The 24,656-nt window shown below is 41.3% G+C and overlaps 1 protein-coding gene across 4 annotated transcripts in view; it reads left to right on the top strand.

Moving 5' to 3' along the window:
- Positions 1–24,656, top strand: part of CDK1 (cyclin dependent kinase 1) — a 53,210-nt gene that overhangs the window by 6,712 nt on the left and 21,842 nt on the right. The window contains exons 5-8 of one of the 4 annotated variants that reach the window (XM_004323921.4): positions 1,689–1,859; positions 3,038–3,201; positions 3,312–3,453; positions 6,190–10,576. In XM_004323921.4, the coding sequence (XP_004323969.1) occupies positions 1,689–1,859; positions 3,038–3,201; positions 3,312–3,453; positions 6,190–6,288 (576 nt within the window). In that variant the 3' untranslated portion in view covers positions 6,289–10,576. The other 3 variants (XM_073793565.1, XM_073793566.1, XM_073793567.1) reach the window with 3 other exon arrangements.

Raw genomic sequence — 24,656 nt, 5'->3', positions numbered from 1 at the left:
GTTTTCCAGCTTGGTGATTCATGCCTTTATGGTCAGTGCTGCAGTGAATATCTTTATATCTTCATATACATCTTCATAGGATGGATTCTCACAGGTGGAATCAATGGGTTGAAGATGTTTATTTACACTTAAAATCTTGATAGAGAGTGCCATTTGCCCTCTAAAAAATTAGAGCAATTTACTCTTAAACATCATGGTGTGTATTTTCTTTTAATACCTCACTGTTGAAACTTGTTTTTATCAATCTTTTTGATAATAATCTATTATGTGAAAAAGACTAATATCATTTTGCATGTCATTTAACATTTTTTCATTTCTTAGCCATTTTATAAACAGCCTATACATATTCTTCACTGATGATCCTGTTAGGATATTTTTTCCACTGGTTTCTAAGAGCCTCTTATCAGTAACATGTTGATAATAGTTCTTTTATTCCTTTTTTTTGTCTTTTGATTTGTTAATGGAGTACACCGTTAGTAATTTTTATAATTTAACAATCTTATACATGACTTTTGGACTTTGAGATTTTTTATGTCTTATTTAAGTCTTCCTCACTCAAAGATCACATGTATTAGAACAATACATGGCAATGTTTTTCTAGTAGTTCTAGTAGATTACCCCCACCCCCTCCTTTTGTCTTAAATTCTAGATGGATCAAAGGTTTATTTTGGTGTAAGAACGAGGGTTCTTAATTTTTTTCCAAATGGCTAGCCAGTTGTTCCAACTGATTGATTTTATGTATTTTATAATTTTGAACTTTATAAGTCAATACTATAACTATGTATATTTTCTATTTCTGTAATATCCATGTTGCTTCAAATGTCAATTACATTGTCTTGGCAACAAGTATCTTATAAAACACTTCTCTGAACTTACCAAACAGGATTTTGCGATAATTGTATCTCTTTAAATACACAGTCATAATATTCTCTTTGTTGTTTCTTTTGGAGTCTGTGACCAATGTCTCCAAAGAGGAAATGAATATGTAAAGATAAAAGGCTGAAATGGAAAAGACTAACCTTATTCAAGGTAGAAATAGAGTTGCTATAATTATATAAAACAAAAGTTTAAGAAAATTTCTATATAGAAAACTAACTTAAGAATTAGGGGCCAAAATAAGTAAAAGAAGAATAAGTGAGTTCATAAACATGTGCCCATAAGGTGAATATCTTTGTCATAGGTATACAAACATGAATACCTTATGTAAATGGGCTTCCCACCCCCAAATACTTCCTGTTAGTCTCAAATTGCCTGAGAACTTTTTTTTTTTTAATTTTTATTTACTTATTTTTGCTGTGTTGGGTCTTCCTTTCTGTGTGAGGGCTTTCTCTAGTTGTGGCAAGCGGGGTCCACTCTTCATCGCGGTGCACAGGCCTCTCACTATCGCAGCCTCTCTTGTTGCGGAGCACAGGCTCCAGACGCGCAGGCTCAGTAGTTGTGGCTCACGGGCCTAGTCGCTCCGCGGCATGTGGGATCCTCCCAGACCAGGGCTCGAACCCGTGTCCCCTGCATTAGCAGGCAGACTCTCAACCACTGCGCCACCAGGGAAGCCCCTGAGAACTTTTTTTGTAAATTGTTTATTTCTCTGCATTATCATTTCTCATGTCTTTGAAAGAAAGCCACCAAGATTATTTAGAAAATTGTTAAATGGTATGGTTAAGTTTCTAACTTATGGTTCCTTCTTCCAGAGTTATTTGTACCAAATCCTACAAGGGATTGTGTTTTGTCACTCTAGAAGAGTTCTACACAGAGACTTAAAACCTCAAAATCTATTGATTGATGATAAAGGAACAATTAAACTGGCAGATTTTGGCCTTGCCAGAGCTTTTGGAATACCTATTAGAGTATATACACATGAGGTATGTTTTTTGGTGCTTTTGTTAAGTGTGATTGCTGGATTGTTTTCTATATTCTTTAAGTCAAGAAAGAAATACTCAATCAGAAAGATTTCCACTCTGTGCCAGTATCAGTTTATTGCCTCTCTGCTCCAAAGTCATCCTTCATTGCCTGCTATGTGAAAATGTATCTGGAACCTTTTGAGTATTTTTCTTTTGCCAGTTGCTGTGATGTTACGCTTTGACAGTAGAGGGTGCTGGAGAGGCATTACAGGAAGGAGTCGTTATTCTTACTAGTCAATCTAAATCTTCCAATCCTCTGTTATAGTTACTAATCTTTTACAGTAGACTTTCCCCATTCAAATTACCATGAGATTTCTGTCTGTTGATTGGATCCTCTCTTGAAACAATAAGATTGGTTAAAAGACAGGTTTTGTTGCTTAAGTGCTACTGTTTCAGATGTATTTAGAAGCTTCTAAATATAACCAAGTTTTGTTTGTGTTATATTGATGACTTGGCATTTTGTTTGCTGTTTCTGGAGGGAAAGGGAATGTTGACTCACATAGTTAAGGATTATTGGGAAACCTTGTCTTCTGTGGAGTTGTCTACCCTTCTGCCCAAAGACTTCCTCCAGATCAAAACTTAATGACAGTGCTGAGCTGGTCAGATGTCTTGGCTTCTTTTAATTATTCCTTTTTATCATTTTTCCCATGGCTCTATAAATAAAGATTATTTGGTTTCCATTGGCATAAACATATGCCACTGATCTCCAATGTGATAAATTAGATATGCTAAAATAGTAGATTGGTGCTAGACTACTAATAAACTGTTGTTTGACTTCGTTTTGATTTTAGCATGTAATCGCTACATGCACTTGTACAGTGTCAACCCCAAATCCGTTATCATTGGGCTTTTTTTTTTTTGTAAGTGAAGGCTATCTTGACTCTTTTGTTCCTCGCATTTTAATGATTTGAAAAGACTTGGTATGCTTTTTTCTTTTTCCCCCTAATGAATATAACTTAGAAATACTTCCTTATTTATCTAACATTTAGTATTGTGTATAGTTAATTGACTTTTAAACACTATTATCAGAGGCAATCAAGCAGCATTCTAAAGGACAGTCCTAATGAAATAGAAATGTTTACATTTAGGTAATTTAACGTGCCACATTTATTCCAAGTAAGATATTTTCTTTGTAATAGGTAGTAACACTCTGGTATAGATCTCCAGAAGTATTGCTGGGGTCAGCTCGCTACTCAACTCCAGTTGACATTTGGAGTATAGGTACCATATTTGCTGAATTAGCAACTAAGAAACCACTTTTCCATGGGGATTCAGAAATCGACCAACTCTTCAGAATTTTCAGGTATTTTTGTTTTATACTTGAGCTACTAAGAACTTTTATATTAACATGTATATAACAAGAGTTATGTTTATACTTTAACCATAAGTTTTTGTTTTGCTGTGGCTGTTTAGAGCTTTGGGTACTCCCAATAATGAAGTGTGGCCAGAAGTGGAATCTTTACAGGACTATAAGAATACATTTCCCAAATGGAAACCAGGAAGCTTAGCATCCCATGTCAAAAACTTGGATGAGAATGGCTTGGATCTGCTCTCGGTAAGGAATGCCCTTTATATTGACTTCAACACTGTGCATGATTCTGAATGTACTTAATTCTTTCTTTCATGTAGGAAATAGGAAGAAAACCACCATATACTGAGCCAGGCACATAACTATTATGTCTGTTATGTTTATTGCTGAAGTGAGCACATTACTAGCTCCATTTTAGATACAAAAACCACTAGTGGTTTCAAGAGGAGGATGTGGCATTTGTTCACTTTTTTTCATATATAGATTTATTTATTTATTTATTTATTTGGTTGCGTTGGGTCTTCGTTGCTGCACGTGGGCTATCTTTAGTTGCGGCGCGCGGGGGCTACTCTTTGTTGCAGTGCGCGGGCTTCTCATTGTGGTGGATTCTCTTGTTGCAGAACTCGGGCTCTAGGCGCACGGGTTTCAGTAGTTGTGGCTCACGAGCTCTAGAGTGCAGGCTCAGTAGTGGTGGCACACGGGCTTAGTTGCTCCACAGCATGTGGGATCTTCCTGGACCAGGGCTCGAACCCGTGTTCCCTAAATTGGCAGGCAGATTCTTAACCACTGCGCCACCAGGGAAGCCCTTGTTCACTTGTTTTTAATCTGATAGGTAGCTGTAGATACTCTGAAGGAGAGGATGAGGTTAATAAACCTTTAAGTTGTGGACTTGGAGTGGCCTTCCTCTCCGGGTTTTTTGTCTCAGTATTTACTGCTTTTTAGTTTAGACACAGTCATTTTAATTTTTAAAGTCTTTACTGCATGAATTCCCATTTCTCACTTTGCCTTGTTTCCCCATCAGACAGGTTAGCAGAAGGACAAATGTAGTTCTTAAAACCTTTCCCCTCTGTTATGTTGCTGTTCCCAACTAAACAGTTGTGTTCTTTAAAAACAAGATAAAAAACAAATTTGTTAGGATAATAGACCTGCCTCAGGAAATTTGTTTTAGAACAGTATTTAAATACTGAGATTTTCTTTTCTTTTCTTTTTAAACTTATTTTTATATTTATTTATTATTTGGCTGCATTGGGTCTTTGTTGCTGCACGCGGGCTTTCTCTAGTTGCAGTGAGCGGGAGTTACTTTTCATTGCAGTGCGCGGGCTTCTCATTGCAGCGGCTTCTTGTTGCAGAGCACGGGCTCTAGGTGCACGGGCTTCAGTAGCTGTGGCGCGCAGGCTCAGTAGTTGTGGCTCGCGGGCTCTAGAGCACAGGCTCAGTAGTTGTGGGGCACGGGCTTAGTTGCTCTGTGGCATGTGGGATCTTCCCGGACCAGGGATCGAACCTGTGTCCCCTGCATTGGCAGGCGGATTCTTAGCCACTGCGCCACCAGGGAAGTCCAATACTGGGATTTTAGAAGGGACTAGTTTTTATGAATCTCAGGTAATGTGATTGCAAAAAAAAAAAAAAAAAAAAGATTTTGACAGGTTACTAAACAAAGGAAAAAATCTACTGCTATATCATCATACACATGTTCTAACTGATCTTTGAGCCCCTTCACAATTTATAAATCATGCCACCAAATTCAGCTTAGAGTTCCCAAATGCTTACAAGTGCAGTCCAAGATCCTTTACTGCCACTCAGATATTTTGTACATTAATATTGATGATATGATGTAAAAGGCCTTCTATATTCCTGGCCCAGTCTGTCTTTTTAACTTCCGTGATTCTTGAACATGAAGAATTTCACTTTAGTTAATGAAATGAAAAATCATACTGTCAATCATGGTTCCTTAATCTAGCCAGTATTGACATCTTGGACTCGCTCATTCTTTGCTGCTGGAGGCTGTCCTGTACATTGTAAGATATTTAACAGCATCCCATTCCTCTGTCCTATAGATGCCATTAACACATTCCTCCCAGTTGTACAACCCCAGATGTCTCCACACATTGCCCAATGTCCCCTGAGGGGCAAAGTCTCACCCAGTTGACAATCACTGCTGTAAATCCTAAGTCAGTCTTGGTTTCAAATTTCAGCTTTATCACTCCTAAACTCTATGAACTTGGGCAGGTTCCTTAACCTCTTTGAGCCTCAAAGTTCTTATTTGTAAAGTGGGACTAATTCCTACCTTTTTTTGTGAGGATTAAGTAACATGAAACGTACAAAGCACTTAATAGAGTGCTAGCTATATAATAAGAGCTCAAATGGTAACTAGATAGTAAAAGTATCTCTGGGTCTGCTTATTGATTTAGTTTTCTTTAAGATTAATAATATTTCTTTAAGATAAATTTTAACTTTATTCAGCCTTTTCTGTTAATGTGTAAATAGACTTTAGTACTAGGTTGTCTGACCATAATTCATTTAGTGACTCATTTAAACTATGTTTATAACACATTGGTTTTGTTTTTATTTGGAACTTGCTGGAAGCTACATTAGAAACCTCTATAGTTAATTGCCACCACTTCAGCAATGCTGTAAATAACTCAGAGGGCCATTTAATTCTCAAAGTAAATATAATTAACTAGATAATCTTTCTTCAATTTATGCCTTGGTTTTAAAACTATCTGAATGCTTGTGTCTTAAACCATAATTTATAGCAAAAAGAGGTTATCGAGATATCTGTGATTTAAGGAATAGATTATTTAGAGCTAGGGGGTGAAGTAAGACATTTATGTGCTTTGGTATTAAACTAACAGAAATGTTCATTTAGTAGTTTTTCATTAAAATTATTAGCTTAGGGCTTATTGGTAGAAAAGTAAGGCTTTTTGGAGATTTTTTTAAATGGTTTATTTCTTAACCTTTTAAAAAATCTTTTTCCTCCCACAGAAAATGTTAGTCTATGATCCTGCCAAACGAATTTCTGGCAAAATGGCACTGAATCATCCATACTTTAATGATTTGGACAATCAGATTAAGAAGATGTAGCTTTCTGACAGAGTTTCCATGTGTTGTGTCGAGAACAGATAGCTGTATTTTTACTGTTAACTGTTTTTGTGTTGTGTATTTTTCTTTTCTTTGTTGTAAAATTTAAGCTGTGCCTCATCTTCTGATTTCAAAAGTGTAACTTAAAAATGTAAATACTGTTCTATATGAATTTAAATATAATAATTCTGTATATGTTTGTAGATCCCACCGTAACAACTATTTGTTACTATAATAAAACTATATAAATCTAGTACTGATGTCAGGAATTGGGAAAAATTTGAGTTAGCTTAAATCATCTAAAATCCTATAGCAGTCTGCTTTTCCTGTAGTTGGAAATACTAAACTTTACGAAAGTGTGCTAAGTTGAAAATTCATAATGCTTTGAAGTATTTTTATGCTCTGAATGTTTAAATTTTCTTGTCAGTTTCTTGCCATGTGGTAACTCTACAACCTGCCCAAAGATGAATATTTTTCTACTGGTATTTCAATTTGTGACCTAAATGTTTAGGCATTCAGATGAGAAAACTATCCAGATTTGAGAACTGATGCTTAATTTAGAGAGGTTTTTAGTAACTTATAAAACTAACATTAGCGTATGCCAAAGTTTGCTAAGTTTTACAGTCAGAGATTAAGGGCTGTCCACAGCAGGGAAGAACAGTTTAGAAAATTTATGGGCTATCCTATTTTTAGGTAGGTTATGAAAGTTATTTGTCTGAGTGAATTCTTGTGCCTTGGTCAGAGGTAATAACTATACAAAGGAGTAGTGGCTTATCTTGGCTTTCAAGCCTGACTTTAAAACTCGGTCTGTAAATTTTGACATAGTTTAGTTTATTAGCAGCCTTCTTCTAGTTTATTAGCAGCCTTCTTAGAAGGTTCTAATGTAAAATTATTTAGCTAAAATCACTAGCTTTGGGAATTGTTTAATTAATAATGCTGCTCGTTGTGATTTTTACCTGTAAGCAGGCTAATTTATTTGTTATAGCCTAGAGAAATGTCTCTGAAAATAGTTTTATCATTTTTAGTGTACATCTATCCATTGTCTGCCCATAGACTCTATTTTTCCTCCTGGTTACCTATGGCTAGAATGGGCATTCTTGTGTGACTGATCCAGTTGATTGAACATGTAATGGGTGATCTACCTAATCTTGTTGTCTTAGAATTTTTGCACTTGAGGAGAAAGGATGGGTCACTTTCTTTGGCAACAGGGCTTATAAGTTGGGAGTTTTGGTGGCCTTGTCCTAGGTGCTTTGGTGGAAGCCCGCCTGCAGTAAGGGAATGCAGAGCTTGGAAGTCATTTGAGGTCATACTGTGGAGAGATTTCATGGCGGGAATTTGTTAAATGAGAGGTCACACCAAAGATTGAATTGAGATGGTGACGTGGTGTATCTGCAGAATTGTGTTTTCTTACCTATGAAGTGAAGTATTGAAGTGAGTCTACTTTTCAAATTGTGCATTGCAGCCCTTTAGCGGTTCAGGATCAGCATTAATCAATGATACCCTCCCCCCACGCTGAAACTACCGGTGTATCTTATATAATTATTTCTTGGTGTTTTTGTTTCAATAATATATAGATGCACTGATGTCACCAATGTTTGGGGCCTTGTGGACTTGGTAGAAGCAGCATGCATCCTCACTACTATTGTTCCATGCAGTCTAATTGTTTGAAAAGTCAGTAATTCATCAATTGAGAACCTACTTAGTGGACCAGGGAAATGAGACGGTAGAACACTGCCAACAGTTGCTGTAATGAGTGACCACCCTTCTGTCCTGCTCCAGCTATCTGTGTAGTCCCATGTGAAGTGTTTATGTCAGCTTCAGTGACTGGGTGAAGAGCTACTGAATTGGGTCCTCATCTCGTGCATATTTTTACATTGGCTTGTGCCATGGTGCTTCTGATTAATTTTAAAGTGGATCTTTTCTCTGAGCCAATAGTTCTTATATTTGTTGTGTGCTAGAAACACCTGAGACTAATGCTGGTCCCACCCTGAACAATTCTGAAATTGAAAATTTGTCTCTTTTCAAAATTTCCCCAGGGTGATTCTGACGTAGCCAGTTATCACCAGTTGGTGGTGAGTTTAACAACTTTGGACCGACATTCAGTTTTAGTTGTCTCAAAACTTCATGTCACCTTGCATTATATTTAACTTGTTCTATTTCTGTTTCAGGCTGTACTCTTTAGTGAGGAGAGGGGCTTGTATATTTCATCACCAATAGAAGACTTCCACATACTATGACAATTGCTCTACCTCTCAATGTCCGTAGGCTTTAGAGAAGGGTTTTTTTTGTTGTTGCTGTTAAAGTTAAAATATATAGGCAGTAATGGTGCAAAGAAGTTAATACGTAATTTGTAGTAAAATCTTACTAATTTATGTGTGGACATGGCGTATGTGAATTAAATGTTTGAAAAAAAATGATAGTGTTTTAGAGTTAATAAAAGGTCTTTTGGGGACTCGGATTAACATACTAAAATAATTTTTAATTAGTAAAAAGTAATTTTTAAAGTACTTAAGGAGACTTGAAAGTTCTACGAGGTGGAATACACTTCCACTTTAGTGCCTTTAGCAAACTGTAGTTCATAATAGGTCAACTTCAGTTCCACGCCTTTTAAATGTTGCCATATTCAAACTGAAGTCGGTGAGGTTCCATAGGACCCTAGGATCATTTTACATTTTGCGGACAGAGTAGAGACAATTAGAGGTGTTTGTGGGCTATGGAGTTAAGAGAGTAGTGGGCATTGTTTAAATAAGTCTGGGACAAGATGGATAGAGTATTGAGTGATTAAAGGGAAAGCGAGGGATGGAGGGATCAAGGGTGAAAGTCCCTGAAGAGGGAGGTACTTCCGACCTAAAAATAGCATCTAGTAGAAGGCTCAGGTGGGATATTAATGGTACTGACAAGGATTGTAACTTTAGACCCTTTGGAGAAAGGAGTGAAGTTTAATGAAGTATTTGGAAGCAAGACTAGACGTTTTTAGTCCCATGCTGTCATGTAAATATCAAGTTTCTAAGATGCCTTAAAAGCTTAAGAAGAGATGCATTGAGAGTCATAGACTTGTTGAGGAGGAAAGAAGTTATCACAATACCAGCATTCCTGAGAATGCTGAATTAGGGTCTCCTGGAGAGCTTGTTAAGAGATTTCTGGACCATCCCCAGCATGTGATTCAGTACATCCTGCGTAGCCACGAATATACTTTCTTAACAAGTTCCCAGGTGATGTTGCTGGTGGCCCAGGGACCACACTTTGAGAATCACTGCCTGGGTGGTTCTCAGAACTCTAGAGAACTGAACAGAAACCTAGCTATTTGGTCAGCTTATTTGTAGAGGAAACAGAAGTGCAGAAGGAGAAACTGGCCTAGAGCCAGGCATACATTTCGAGGTTGAACTGGAATTCGAACCTAAATCTTCCATTGTCATTGAGAATTGAGAAAAGTGAACGGTGTAATGTGAAGATTCCAGTTTTAGAGCCATATTGGAACTTGGTTCCCAGTTCTGCCAATTCTGTCTGTAGCCTCGGATAAGTCACTCAACATCTCTGAATCTATTTCCTCAATTGCACAATGGAGGTAATAAATGGGATTTATTTATATAAATACATAGGTAGGACTGTAGGATTGTTGTGAGGGATGTAGATAGGGCTGCCAGGCATCTTGCATGTATTATATAGTACATGTCTTGTCAGAATGCCCTAAATGTTCTTTTTTCAATACCTTACAAAAGTTGGGCAGTTAGAGCTATTTTTCTGCCACAGTAATTGGTGCTTAAATCTGTTAAATGGCAACACAAGGTGCCCTAGATGGGGAATATGGGTAAAGTTCCTGGCACACGGTAATTCCTTTCTCCTTTGAAGTGTCAGCACTTTTTTCTTATATTACCTCTTCTGGCACTTTTACTTTCTCCCTTACTAAATTCTAAGTCCAGTGAGGGCTGGGGCCATGTCTTGTTCTTTCATCCTCACAGCCTTTGGTCTAGAACCTCAAGCACTAGACACGATCCCAGCCCTTTAAGGTTGCTCAAAGGTTATGGCACCTCCCCTTCAATAACAACTGAACATCTATAGTGAGCAGCCACTGTGCTTTACACACATTCCCTGTCTTTCCCAGCAACCTTGTAAGGGAGTGGGCAACTGTACCTTACAGAGATGGTGAAACTAAGATTCGTTGAGCATAAATAATTTGCCAAAGGTCTCGATGCTAGTAAACGCTGGAGCGAGGATCTGGGGGCTTTCTGGCTTCACATTGTTCTCTTTCCATGGCATCATGTTGTTTCCCACAATAAACCGATAAAGTGAACATGTGTTTAGTTTCTAAAGCTTAAGAAGAAAGAACCTGAAGAAGGCAGGCAAATGCTAAAGCCAGCGCAGCCCAGATGCCAAGGAGCACCCAGCTCAGGGTTGTGCAAACCAGCCCTCACAGGCCTGCAAGCCCCTCATTAGCGCCGAAGCTCCTGAGACCTCTACCTCAAGGCTGAAAGGACCAAGGTGAGGATCGCTTCCAGTCCAGTTCATTTGCTATCCCATTTTAGGCAGCACTGTCTCCTTTTATCACGTTGCACGTGGCCCTCTTGCGCTGCTTAATTCCGGCTCCTTTTTCATACGGATGACCCAGATTGGATCAGTGCAGTAAACCGTGACCCGACCTTTATAAACAAACGAACAAGTAAACCATAACCCAGCAGCAGTAATTGGTCCAGGGGTGGGCAAACGATCTAAGCAAGGCCCATGAGGGTCCTTTTTGCTGTAGAAACCTCGAGAGAATGAAGTCGTCTTTCTGCTGATAGTGCTAAGCTGGGATGACATGGCTGGAAGCCTGAGGCATCTCCCCCATTCTGCCGAACTGGCTGAGCCAAGAAAGTGGTGAATAGAGAAAGATTCTCAGGAGTTTGATGTCCCTGGTTCCGGCGGTGCTGCCTTAACATTTGGAGCTACCCACTATCCCTTGTAGGGGTAGGAGTTGTGGGTTGTTTATTCTTTTTTGCTTAATCTTGTTTGAGTTGGGGTTCTGTCATTTCAACCCCCAAGAGCCACAGCTGTCAATACCAAGATAACACTTGGATGAATAATCCTAAAGGAACCCCGAATTTTAAGCACCCTCATAGTTATAAATCCTTACATAAATATCTTCCTTTAAAAGCACTTTATTTCTCATAATCATTGTTTTCATTGTTTCTAGTATTGGTTGTGTAGAATGGTACTGATATAGATGTATTCCTATTGACCTTTCAGAGAACCTACAAACTTTTGAGGAATGCTTACATACGTGTACCTACTCTTTACCAGTCAGGAGTAAAAATCTGCAGCATTTATTTCTATGGGCAGTCATGCCTTTCCTTGAGATAGGATTTCAAAACCATGCTCTACTTTTCTGCTAAGGAAATAATGCAATGACAAAAGCAGAATGTTTGGGGAGAATTTGTTTCCTAATGAGTATTAGTAGTTTTTTGTATTTGTAAAGAGCTTTGTAGTAATTAAGTGGCCTATGCTATTTCAATAGCCAGAAGCTTCCTATACTATAAAAATGCCCTTAACTATAAAACCTCAAGAATAATTATACCATAAAACATACTTTATAATATGGACAGAAAAGATACATTTCCCAACCGACCATAGCCATTTGTCTCTGGTTCTGGTATCATGACAGACATATTTATGTGCAAGAAAATACAAATCTATTCTTCATGAACTGCATTCACTGCTTCAAAGATCCAAGTGGGCAGCAGAACATTTGCTCCATCTTAAATCTTCTTGCTAGAATTTGAACATAGTTTTAGAAATGCTTTTTGGCTTCTTGTTTGAATTGCTTCTCATGCATAGGCACTAATGGAAAATGGTTCAGAACATAGAAAGATTGCAATTTCCCCCGTGGGCACAAAACATTTTAGACCAGTCAACATCAATCTGAAGCCACATGGACTGGATGACAAATGCAATGTTATTTATATGTTCAGAGCTCTTAGTTACCCATGCCAACAGAAGGTTCTAGCGGCTTGGATAACCTTAAAGAGCCAACATCTCACCTCCCTCCCCCCAGATTTTGGCACTCTGTGACCCACCCACTTGCAACAAATCTCATTTCCAAGTTAGTGAAATAAAATTTTGAATTGAATGGGATCTTGGACATTGTTCGGTTCAATCCTTATTTTCCCAAGGAGGAACCTACAGATTTCAGCAACAGAGTGAGAAACAGAACCTAGGTTTTCTGACTTCCAATTTAAAGAGACTTCTACTCTGTTTTAGATTGCCTCTGACAGTGAAGCTGGGAGTCAATAATGGCTTCAAGAAAGAAATTATGTATTTTAAGGATAAAATGTGCAGACAGGAGAGAACCCAAGTAATCAGTGAGGAGAAAATAGAAGTCAGATCAGAGAACGTTGCGTAGATTTTCAGTTGCTAGAAATTAAAAGTGAAATAGCCAACAATGCAAGTAGCACGTGCAAGCCAAGCACATTGTCAGTGAGAGGTACTGAGCGTGTTCTTTGCACGAGTAATAGCGATTTTCATTCTCTACTTCCCTTCAGAGGGTAATGGGGGGTTTAACTCAGATGTTACAGGTATTTGTAAATAGTCACATTCTAAAAAAAAAACCGAAAAAAGAAACTGTCCAACTGCAATTTAAGTATGTATCATGTAATAAACATTGTGATGTTAATATTACATATTCATATGGTCTCTGGCACTGGAATAGCTGGCGTATGTATAATAAAGGAAAAGGCAAAGAACTCAGCTTTATCTCTTTTATCCCTTTTCAAGAGAAATATCTCATGTGTTTCCATGTTTGGAATATTTCCTAGCATGGCTGAAAAAGCAAGGAATAAACAGCAATCATTCAGTGTGCCTGATGGTACAAAATAAAGCAGTTATTCACAAACAGAAAACTGGACTTTTGAGCAGATGTTTATTTAAATACAAACATCAACTCCTACTTTTCCTGTTATCTCCAATTATGTGATGCAATATTTTTACCAGAAGAAGCTCTTTTTAAAAACAGCCTTCCAGGGAGTGAATAAACAATACTATATTTGGCTAACAGCTGCTTTTGGAAAATGAGATGTCAGCAAAGCTGAATGTTGTTTAAAGAAAACTAATTATCCAGCTACCTTTGACTTGGATCAGAGTAAATCACTTCCCTATTTGCACTGAAATGTTTTGTCTAGGAATTAAATATTAGGTATTAGTCAGATATTTCACTTCTTCCATCATTTGCCATGTGGAGCAAATTACATTTAAGAAGTATCCCTGTGTTTGATTTTGCTGCCCAAACCACTTCAGGTCATCTGGTGCTGCAGAGCCGCTGCTGCTGTGCTGCCTCACCCTCCACTAGTTCTTCTGTTTAGTGTAAAGCGGTGTGTTTATGGACACATTGAAACACAGGTGACCTAGTGACACACAGTATGGTGGCATTTGTGTGGATTTAATTATGCAAATGTCAGTATAAGTGTATGTGTCAGATCACGTATAGAGTCTGAAATAATGGAAATACCACCAGTGTTTGAAAGTTCGTTTGAAGTTTGGCAAGCCAAGAGGACTGTAAAACTGGTGTATGCCATTGCCGACTGGCACTTTGACAGAAAACATACCTGCAGCCCTTTGTCAGCATTGTGTCAGCCAGGCTGTGGCTTCCCTGAATTAGAGCTCATGCAGGTGCCTGTGATGATAAATCTCCTTACTTCCTTTTCTTTTTTTTTTGGCCACACCACTGGGCATGTGGGATCCCAGTTCCCCGACCAGGGATCGAACCCGCGCCACCTGCCTTGGAAGCGCAGAGTCTTAACCACTGGACTGCCAGGAAAGTCCTGACTCTCCTTATTTTCACATCGACTGTTTTATAATTTGAAGTATTTTTACCTTCTGAGGCAATCTCACCTGAGCACTCATTAAATGGGGGTGACAATGCTAGAGCTGAAAATTTGGCATTTTGGAATGAACTTCAGATTGGCTTTAATGTCATGAAGGCCAAACAAACAGTTCCCGTGGCACATTTTAGAGCGAGGACCCTGTAAAATGTTAGTGATAATCTTGAGAAAATAAAAAGCAGCATGAAAGCAAAAATGTACAATAGTTGTGGATTTTGAGGAAGCATCTCCCATTAACTTCTGTGGAAAAATCAGTATTGAGTTATGCACATTCTTCAAGGATATATCCTCTGTCTAAAATCTGGTATATGATTTTCATATAAACTATTGTTCGGAAACAATTCTGGGACAAGCACAGGTTTAATGATTCTGTAAATGTTTGTTCTTCCAATGAGTATTTATTGAAAACGTTTTATTAGCCAAATAACTAGGTCGTGAGGACAGTGTTCAACTCGTCTTGTCGTCATGGACTTTACAACTCCTTGTTGGGAACACAGATTATAAGCAAGTAAATAAATGTAATGGGATGTTCCTGCCTCTTTTGACCAGTAAGGTAGCTGTCAGAGCAGTTATCAGAATTCCATACCTGATACGCAGACTTACAAGGAAATGGCTCTAAGAACCTGTCCCACAAGTCTTGGGCCCAGGATAAAGGTACAGCCTTTCCAGGGCCCGGGGCAAAGTGAAAGTATTAAATTCCAGACGGCAACAACAGAGCGTTAAACCAGGCCCGAGGCCCTTCCAAGTGTGGAGGCCCCTGTGACTGCACAGGTCACATGCCTGTGAAGCTGGCCCTGCTTAGATCCTTTAGCCAAAAAAGCAAAACAAAACAAAGTGAAAAAGCTTAGAGTAGAGAAGAGAGATTTGGGGGATGGTGATCTTTGGAGAGCTGGGCTATGCTTGGGAATGCTACCGTCTAACTAACCCAAGTCTAGTGGCGGGGACGGTTCACAGGGACCCTTGAAGAGGGACCCTTGAAGAGCTCTGACACGTGTTTCCTGCCATGGTGAGACACAGAACCAGTGCCCGCCGGAGGGGCTGAGAAGCTAACACTGAAGACTTACCGGGAGTGTAGCTCCTACCCACGATATCTGCAGGACAGTCAGGAGGGTGCCGCTGGGATGGGACCAAAGCGCATGGCTAGAGCTCGCGGGGTCGAGGGTTGTTTGCCTAATTGGATTGGGTCCAAGGGGAGAGAGCTGGAAGGGGTTTCTGGGGCCAGTCTGCATTCGCCAAATGGCATCAAGCTCTGCCTCCAATCAAAGCTAGTGGAGTCTCTTCCTGCCATGTAGAACAGCCACTCAGACTCACGCTCCTCCAGGCCCCTTTGTAAAGTCAAGGTAACTGTCAATGGCAATACACAGCGGCCCCGTGTACCCATTACCCAGTGTCATTATTATTACATGTGAAACCCACAGCATATCTCTTTCTGTCCACATCTCCCTTTCTTTTTCAAAAAGATGTATTTCCTTACACTTTTTCAACTTTTCTTTATACTTTTACAACATATCTATCTTAATCATCATCATCATATTGCATGCTTTTATGCCTTACATAAATATTAAAGATTCTGACATTTATTTATTTTGTTTGGCTTTGTGAGATTCATCCATGTTGATAAATGTAGCTATATTTCATTTGCTTTTACTACAGCATTCCATTGTATGACTCTACTATAATTTATTCATCTCTTCTATTAATAGACACTTGTTTCTCCTGTTTTGGTGTTATGAACAGCGCTGCTATAAGTTTTATTATATATGTCTCCATCTGCTAGTGTGCAAGGGCTTTTTTTGTAGGGGTTACAGACCCATTCCGTGTCCTTCCCCTGCTCTGTTCTGTATCTCAGGGACCTGACCCCCATAGGTTGCATTTCCCAGATTCCCGTGTCCCCTGGCTTGCTTCTGGGCTTAGCCAATGGGAGGCGCTGGCGGGAGAGAGAAGTCAGAGTACATATCTGCCTCTTGCTCAGATGATGTCGCTTCTGCACCTCCGGCTCCCATCCCACAGGTCCACCCTGGTTCTAGCTTCTGCCCAGAGACCCCAACTAACTCCTGGTCTTCTGTAGCCTCAGTCTTTTGTCTCAATAGACTGAGATGGGAGTGAGTTCCTGAAATGGCTGGTCCCTGGTTGCCTCACTGTTTGCTGTTTGACTTCCCAGCTCTTTCAATCCACAGGTCACCATTCCTTTGATTAAATTCCTTCTGTTTCAAGACCTGGAATGGATTTTCTTTTCCAGTTACATCCTAATATATAGGTTGTGCATATCTTCAACTCCAAATTGCTCTCCAAAGTGGGTACACCTACTAACGCTTCTAGCAACAGTGTATGTGTTCCCATTGTTTTAATAACCAATATTAAGAATTGTCATGGCTTCCCTGGTGACACAGTGGTTAAGAATCCGCCTGCCAATGCAGGGGACACGGGTTCGAGCCCTGGTCCGGGAAGATCCCACATGCCACAGAGCAACTAAGCCTGTGTGCCACAACTACTGTACTGAAGCCTGCGCTCTAGAGCCCGCGAGCCACAACTACAGAAGCCTGCGTGCCTAGAGCCCGTGCTCTGAAACAAGAGAAGCCACCGGCAATGAGAAGCCAGCGCACCGCAACGAAGAGTAACCCCCGCTCACTGCAACTAGAGAAAGTCCGCGCGCAGCAGTGAAGACCCAACACAGCCATAAATAAATAAATAAGATTGTCAGACTTTTACAATTTTGCTAATCTAATTAGTCCGAAACAATATTTCACTGAAGTTTTAGTTTTCTTTCCTTGAGACTGAGGGTCTTTCTATATATTATTGACCATCCAGGTTTTCCTTTGGTAAATTGCTTGCTTGGCTTTAGAAATAAAACTGTCTTTATTTGCATACAACATGATCATCAACATAGATAATCCTATGGAATCTACAAAAAAACCTAGAACTAATAAATGAGTTTTACAAGACTACAGAATATAATATCAGTATGAAAAATATATTGCATTTCTGCATACTAGCAACCATTTTTCAGAAAATTTTGTTGGTTCCTTAAAAACGGAAATATACCACAAAGTATGACCGAGCCATTCCACCTCTAACTACCTAAGAGGTATAAAATTGTTTGCCTTTTTTTTTTCCTGCAAAAAACTTTATTGTTTCCACTTGGTCCAGGGCTTGGGAGAGGGCTCCAGGGTAGTTAAAAAGCTGCCTACTGGCTGCAGAGAAGGGCTTCAGGCAGAAGCCCTGACACCAGAGGGCTCCTCAAAGGTCGCTGGGCTTTGGTCGGCTCCTAGTGGTACTTGAGGGTGAGCCTTTCGAAGAGATAATCGCCCAGCCCAGCCTGGCGCCAGCCAGCCTGCGGTAGTTGGTCAGGTGGTCGCCCATGTTCTTGATAAGTTTCACCTGCTCATCTAGGACGTGTGCTCTCCTGGAAGTCACACAGGTGGGAGTCTGCGTGGGCAGAAGCCAGGGCACGCAGGTCCAAAATGGCCTAGCTCAGGTTCTTCTCCATGAGCATGGCGGCTTCCATAGCGTCCTGGGTTTTACCCCACTCATCTTGGGGTGCCTTCTGCACGTCTGGAAGAGGGCGCAGCCACTGCGCTGGTTTTGCATTTTCAAGAGACACCGGGAGCCTTCCCGCTTCTCGTTGGCTGATTTGCGGAAAACGTGGCCCACGCCCTCCAGAGCCACATCCTTGCGGTGGAAATAGAAGCCCTGAGAGAGGTAGGTGTAGGAGGTCCGCAGATGCAGGTTGACCAGGCGGTGGACAATGGCCTCCACCTCGGTGGAATCATTCTGACCAATTTGGGAGCTCACGGTTGGTTCGTAACAAGGAGTTAAGCTCAAAAAAGGGTGTTGGCGGGTCCCGAGGCCAAGGATCCTGAACTGCTGATTCTGAGGGTTGCGACTGGAAGAAACGTTGGAGGGTAGTCGGAGGCTGGAGCGAGGGGCGTCCCTGGGTCTGTGGCCTCCAAACGCCGTTGCAGCAAGAGAGATCCGTGGGACCACGGAGCGTACTGCTTGTTTGCCTATTTTTTGATTGTTTGGTTCTTACTGATTTATAGGAGTTACTTATGTTCTACATACTAATTCTTTGTTGGCTATACGTGTGGTAAATACCTTCTCCCATTCCTTGTCTCGTCTTGCCATTTTTTTCAATAGTATGTTCTCGTGGACAGACGTTTCTAATTGTAATGTAGTTTTCACAAAGTTTTCATGTTTCCCTGAGTTTTACAGAACATTGCTGATCACATGAGGGCCACCAGATGTGACCAGCCTACCTGTATTGGCAAAATTCTGCAACCCACATCCCCTCGACAGAGCATGTGCAGAAGGCAGCTTGCAGTTGGCTAGTCAGGAACCCTATGTCAGCATTTCCCATTAGAGTAAATAGACTCCCGGGAGGAAGTCTGAGGCTCTATTTGCTGCAGATCCGTCCTACGTGGGAGCATGGAGGGGGCCTGGCCGCACTGGGGGCACCTCCCAGGCTTTTCTAGCCCAACTGTATCTCAGACTCAGCTGAACGCAAGCCTATAAAGGGAACGTGTTTTTTTTGTTTGTTTGTTTTTTAATTTGTACTGAGCCTGGCGTGGAAAGTGTATTGAACAGGGTGAGTCCCTGAAACATAGCCAGCTACGTTCAATGTGACCAACTGGCAACCAAGAGCCATGCTGGGCTGGAGCAGAGAACAGAGGCAGTGTGCGGCCGGGGCCTCGCGCTGCCACAGGAAGCAGATAAATCTTAAGCACGACTACACAGCAGGCTGAGGAGGGCCAGCCCAGGACCAGCCTGGCGCCTGCACGCCGCCCAGGCCCGCACATCCATCTCTCCACTGGGGACGGCAGCCTGTAGCACAGACGCACTGTGAGGCCTGACTCCCCAGAACAAAGGTCAGGAGCTCTTCTAACATGTGCATTTTAGGCTGGTTATTACTTGCACATGATATTTTAAAAATTCAAGCAGTATAACGAAAAGTACACAAAGCCCTGCTTCTTTCTTGCCCTCGTCATCTGGGTTCCCACCTCTCCTTCCCCCCGATATTTTCTTTATGCAAGTAAATATGAATGTATATTGTTATACCTCTCTGTTTTTACCCCAAAACAGCATATACAGACAGATTAGGCGTGGTGTCCTGACCACTGGACCGCCAGGGAATTCCCTCCTTATCTTATCATTTGCAAATTTCCTTACAAAAGTCTGTGGTCACCCACCAGTCCAAGACAGATGTAAGTCAGGTATAAAAGGGTGATTTTTTTTTCTTTTTAAATACTTCAGAATCAGAAAAAAAAAGTTGTGTGATGTGTTTATTAAAGAAAAATTGGAAAATAGAGAAAAGCACAAAGAAGAAAATAAAATGTAAGAGTAATTCTACTAGCAGAAAGATTCCAGTGATCACCATTATGGTGTTTAGGATACAATACTTTATAATGGGTATATAGCATGTCCCAATAAAACACATATACAATTAACATATATATATATATTTTTTTTTTAAATTTTTTTTTTGCGGTACGCGGGCCTCTCACTGTTGTGGCCTCTCCCGTTGCGGAGCACAGGCTCCGGACGCGCAGGCTCAGCGGCCATGGCTCACGGGCCCAGCCGCTCCGCGGCATGTGGGATCTTCCCGGACCGGGGCACGAACCCGTGTCCCCTGCATCGGCAGGCAGACCCTCAACCACTGCGCCACCAGGGAAGCCCTAACATAGATTTTAAACTGTAAAATGGAAAAACATTAATCAATGCTTGTTTATTTACCATAAAATCACAAGTGTTCGATATTTCCAATTCATTGGTGACAATAATGTGATGTGTTGATGTATGCATTAGTTTGCTCTCTCTCTATATATATGTATATTTAAATTTTTTTCTATGTGTATATATATATTCTCTATACGTGTTATTTTTAAAAGGAGTCTTAAGTAGAGGCACATATTGATTTTTTGCCTAGTGTAAAGAATTGCATCACCTCTCTACTCAGTTCAAGGCGTTTCAACACGTATTTATTCTCTACTTTAATTATAGTAGTAATTCCTTACATTTGTATACAGTACCACAGTTTGCAAAAGTCTTCTTTGCTCTTTTGAACAGCCCGTTGAGTGAGGTAGTACTATTCTTATTGGCTGGATAAGGAAACTGAGGATCACAGAGGTTAAGTGTCTTGTCTAAGGCCATCTAGCTACTTGGGTAGGAGACTTGTAGGTTTGGATTCCAAGTCTAGTTCTCATTCCACCAGACCATGGAGGGGACGGAAGAAAGAAGAAACACCCTATGTCCCCAGACCTGTTTAGGTTTGCAATGTAGCTGATGAGACGAGTCACAAAACCATTAGACACCCAGAGAAGAAAACACCTGGCCTAACAGAGGCAAATACGATCACCCTCATCAGGCCCTATGCATCATCCTTCATTTAGCCAGTTTCCATCACTTCTCCCTGTTGCCTTACTTGGTCTTCTTCTGGCCTCTGTGGCACCCACCTAGACCTCAAAGGCCTTCGAAGAAAAACTCCTGATGAGAAATTGGAAAGAACCTTAGCTGATTTCTGGTCCTGGGAATTCCAGACTGTAGGCCAGGCAGATGTGCACTCCTCCAGCAATAGAAATTTTTCATTGACAAGTGAGAATTACGCCTTAAATATTGTGTTTCTCCTGTAGCTTAAAAATGTTTGTCATGCATTCGTTCGATTGTTCAGTCATTTACTCGATCATGTTTGAATTCAACAAGCATCACTGAGGACCCAGCATGTCCTTGGTGTCCTAGGGCGCCCTGCTAGCCCTAGAAATGAAACCTGAGTTAGCTCCTTAAGGAGTTCCATTTCCACGTGACTCTTTTAGTTACTTGGGCAACAGACTTGAGTGCGGCATTATTCTCTTTTTCATACCATAGTCACCCCTGTGAAGATAAGGGCTCTGTTCCAGGACCAAGATTGAAGGTGGTAGAGTCCAACATGTACAAGACAGCCCACATGGGGTGCAAAAAGAAAATATTTTGATGTATCCTTGTAACATTTCTTTTATTGGGAATGTGTTTTCCATAATGTACAATATGTTAGTGTTACATGCAGTAGTGCACATATATACTTTCTGAATCCATAACTACACATATGTCATGTGCTCAATAGTGTTTTATCGATGGGGGGGCAGTCAAGAATTTGGGTTTCCCTGCTCTACAGCCACAGCTACACTGCCTCTTCTTTCTCAGCAGTATATAAAACCCTGCTGAAAGGCTCATCTGGGGAGCTTTCCAAAGTCACTGGGTTCAGATTTGGCCTGATGGCTGAGGAGAGACTTATACAAAGTTTCTAGAGCAGTAGAGTTTGAGTGAGGTCTTACAGTCTGTGCCAGACCTTCTCTCTTACACAGAGGAAGGATAGATTTCTTCTTAGCTCAGTAATCCCTTCCTTCCTGCCAGGATCTTGAATCTTAAGAGCGTACTTTTTCCCCTTATACTTGGAGAACTCGCTTTCTGTTTATTTGATGTTGGAGCTCTTCTGCAGACTGAGTCTTCACCTCTTTTCCCAAGTAAGCACCGTGCTTTATCAACCCCCTTCCCTCCTGCCCCTGATCTGGAGTTGGAAGGGAATTGGTTGGGGCCCGAGTTCCCCTCTCTTCTATTGCCAGACATTTACGTTTGGCAATGGATACCAAGCAAGCATCCTCTATCATTAGCATTCTATCTCTGGAATGGAATTCTAGAGCATTCTACCAACTTCACCAACGAGTTCTGCTCACTTATCCAGTGTCTGGGCATCGAACACTCTTTGCCTACTTTCTTGCCCAGGAATCCTTTCTGCTGTACCGTAGTGGATTTCTGGGCTGAGGACTATTTTCACTTTCATCTAAGTGTTCTATTTTCTTCTTTCTCCACTCCACCTCCGCTCTCGCTTCAGTGATATCGTGGAAATCATTACAGCTTCTGAAAAATAGAGGTTGTTTCACTAAAAGAATTACTAGTCTATGATATTTCAAAAAGTACTTAGGTGGGGAATGTGATTATTTGAATTGCAAAAAGGTCTTAAAAAATTCTTTTTTATTTTCTTGACATATGATCAGTTTGATCAAAATTTCAATTTTGATCAACTGTTCCAGAGACCCATCTGTTGTGCAATGTGAATTTTACTTGAAGTATCCCTTTCTTCCAGTTCAGGCCTTTGCTAAAGTCCTTGCATGGAGTGTCTGTGTTTTGAGATGAAATTTGGAAAAATTGCTCATCCACGTTAGAGGTAAGCCAGATGATCCCTGCAAACATCCCCATCTGGTTTCAGACAAGAATTCTGAGCTTATCAACTCCCAGGGCCACGTGGGGGCAAAGGCAGTCTGGCAGAATTGTTTTGAGTAAGCCATTCTGTGGGGATCTTTTCTTCCAAAGCAAATGAGGGCTTCCTGTCCTTGATGCTAAAGTGTAATGACACGTTCATGACATCTATAATTAGGTAGGGAAGGCTCACTGCCTATAGTGTAAAATGGCACAAACACAAGAGAAGTTTTATTTTATTTTATTTTTTTTGGCTACGCCGCGTGGCTTGTGGGATCTTAGTTCCCCGACCAGGGATTGAACTTGTGCCCCCTGCAGTGGAGGCGTCAAGTCCTAACCACTGGACCGCCAGGGAATTTCCAAGAAGTGTATTTCTTGCTCTGATGAGAGCACTGGGTAATGAAAAGGATGACAGGATGACTCTCCTATAGGCAGTCGTTCAGGGACCCAGACCGGCGACGCTCTAGCATCTTCATCCCATGGCTTCCAGAATTGCCCTAGCAGGCGTCTCCACACCAGCCATCCAGAAGGCGGATGAAAACATGGAGCAATGTGCCTGGCCAGGTGTGGACACGGCACACCTCACTTGTCACATTCCATCGTCTAAGACACGGTCACATGGCCATGCCTAACTGCAAGCCAGGATGGGAAATGAGGGCTAGTTGGGCGTTGAAGAAGAAAAGGAGAATGTGGGTGCCCATCTCTGCCACCACATCCTTACGCTTTGGCTCATGGAAACATTTATTCCAAAGTCCCCCTTTATTAACCAGTGAGAATCAATTGTGTATTCAGAAGTAGCTCAGGGATCCCTTTCCTAGGCAGGCGAGGTACCTTATCTTTTTTTTTTTTTTTTTTTTTTTTTGCGCTACTTGGGTCTCTCAGTGTTGTGGCCTCTCCCGTTGCGAAGCACAGGCTCCGGGCACGCAGGCCCAGCGGCCATGGCTCACGGGCCCAGCCGCTCCGCGGCATGTGGGATCTTCCCGGACCGGGGCACGAACCCGCGTCCCCAGCATCGGCAGGCAGACTCCCAACCACTGTGCCACCAGGGAAGCCCACCTTATCATTTTATAGAGGATGACAAACCCATTCTAAATGGCGCACAGTGGATTCGAGTGTCTCACCAAAGGATTTCAGATGATCGGCAAATCTCTACGGGAACAAGCAGGGGTGACCTCTCCGGAACTGTACACACGAGTGTGGCATATCTACCTTCTCACTGGAGGCTATGATCCAGTGTTCCCAAGTGTCTGAAAAGCTGATATACACGGCCTTTTCACTTGATCAGGGGAAATTCTGGTCTTATCTTTGCAAATAAAAATAATTCTTCTGCTGAAATTGCCTACTTGTTATCTGGAAAGACAGCAGGAATTCCTTATCAAGACAGGCCCTGGCAACCGGCCTCAAACCTGGGCAATGGAAATAGATGGTCTGGGCAAATGCCAGAGACTTTCATCTTTTGGAGAAACTAATACATAGGGCATCAGCTGAGTTTCCATTTCAGTGCAACTTAAGCCTGAGTGATAAAGGCAGCCTGTTCTGTGAACCTTATATTACATAACCCTCATGTGATTCAGGGCTGCTATTTATAGTTTTCCATTGTGTGGAAATGGAGCGGGTTACAGGGATGCAGCTTCCTCCTTCTCCAGCGCCCCAGAAGGAGATCAAAATGACTCTGCATTTATGACCTAGCCTAGGGCTTTCAGAACTGCTCTTGCTTTATTGTCAAAAACAATTTTGGCTCCTACCTTACCCGGAAGTTTGTTCGTTCGTTCGTTCCTTCCTTCCTTCTTTCATTCATTCATCATCTATTCATTCATTCATTTAACAAATATTTAGTGAGTGCCTACTAGGCACTGGGGATGCAAAGTTGAATAAAACACACATGGAGTGGAGGAAGGGGTTGAAGACACTGATTCCTAGATCCCATCCCAGACCAATGAAAACAAAGTATCTGTGGGTGAGTTCTGGTGGGTATGTTTTAATATCTCTCCGAGAGAGTCCAATGTGCAGCTCGGATTGAGAACCACTAGAATTTGTAGACATTGAAGCCAGAGGAGCGTATAAGGTTTAACATGTCATAGAGGACCACTAGAAAGAGAACCAAATAAAGAAGGCATTAAGGAACAGTGCAGGGCTTCCCTCGTGGCGCAGTGGTTAAATCCGCCTGCCAATGCAGGGGACACGTGTTCAAGTCCTGTTCCGGGAAGATCCCACATGCTGCGGAGCAACTAAGCCCGTGCGCCACAACTACTGAGCCTGTGCTCTAGAGCCTGTGAGCCACAACTACTGAGCCCA

Source organism: Tursiops truncatus, chromosome 16 (genome assembly GCF_011762595.2).
Source record: "Tursiops truncatus isolate mTurTru1 chromosome 16, mTurTru1.mat.Y, whole genome shotgun sequence".
NCBI classification, from domain to species: domain Eukaryota; kingdom Metazoa; phylum Chordata; class Mammalia; order Artiodactyla; family Delphinidae; genus Tursiops; species Tursiops truncatus.
This window is presented reverse-complemented; position numbering and strand designations above follow the sequence as displayed.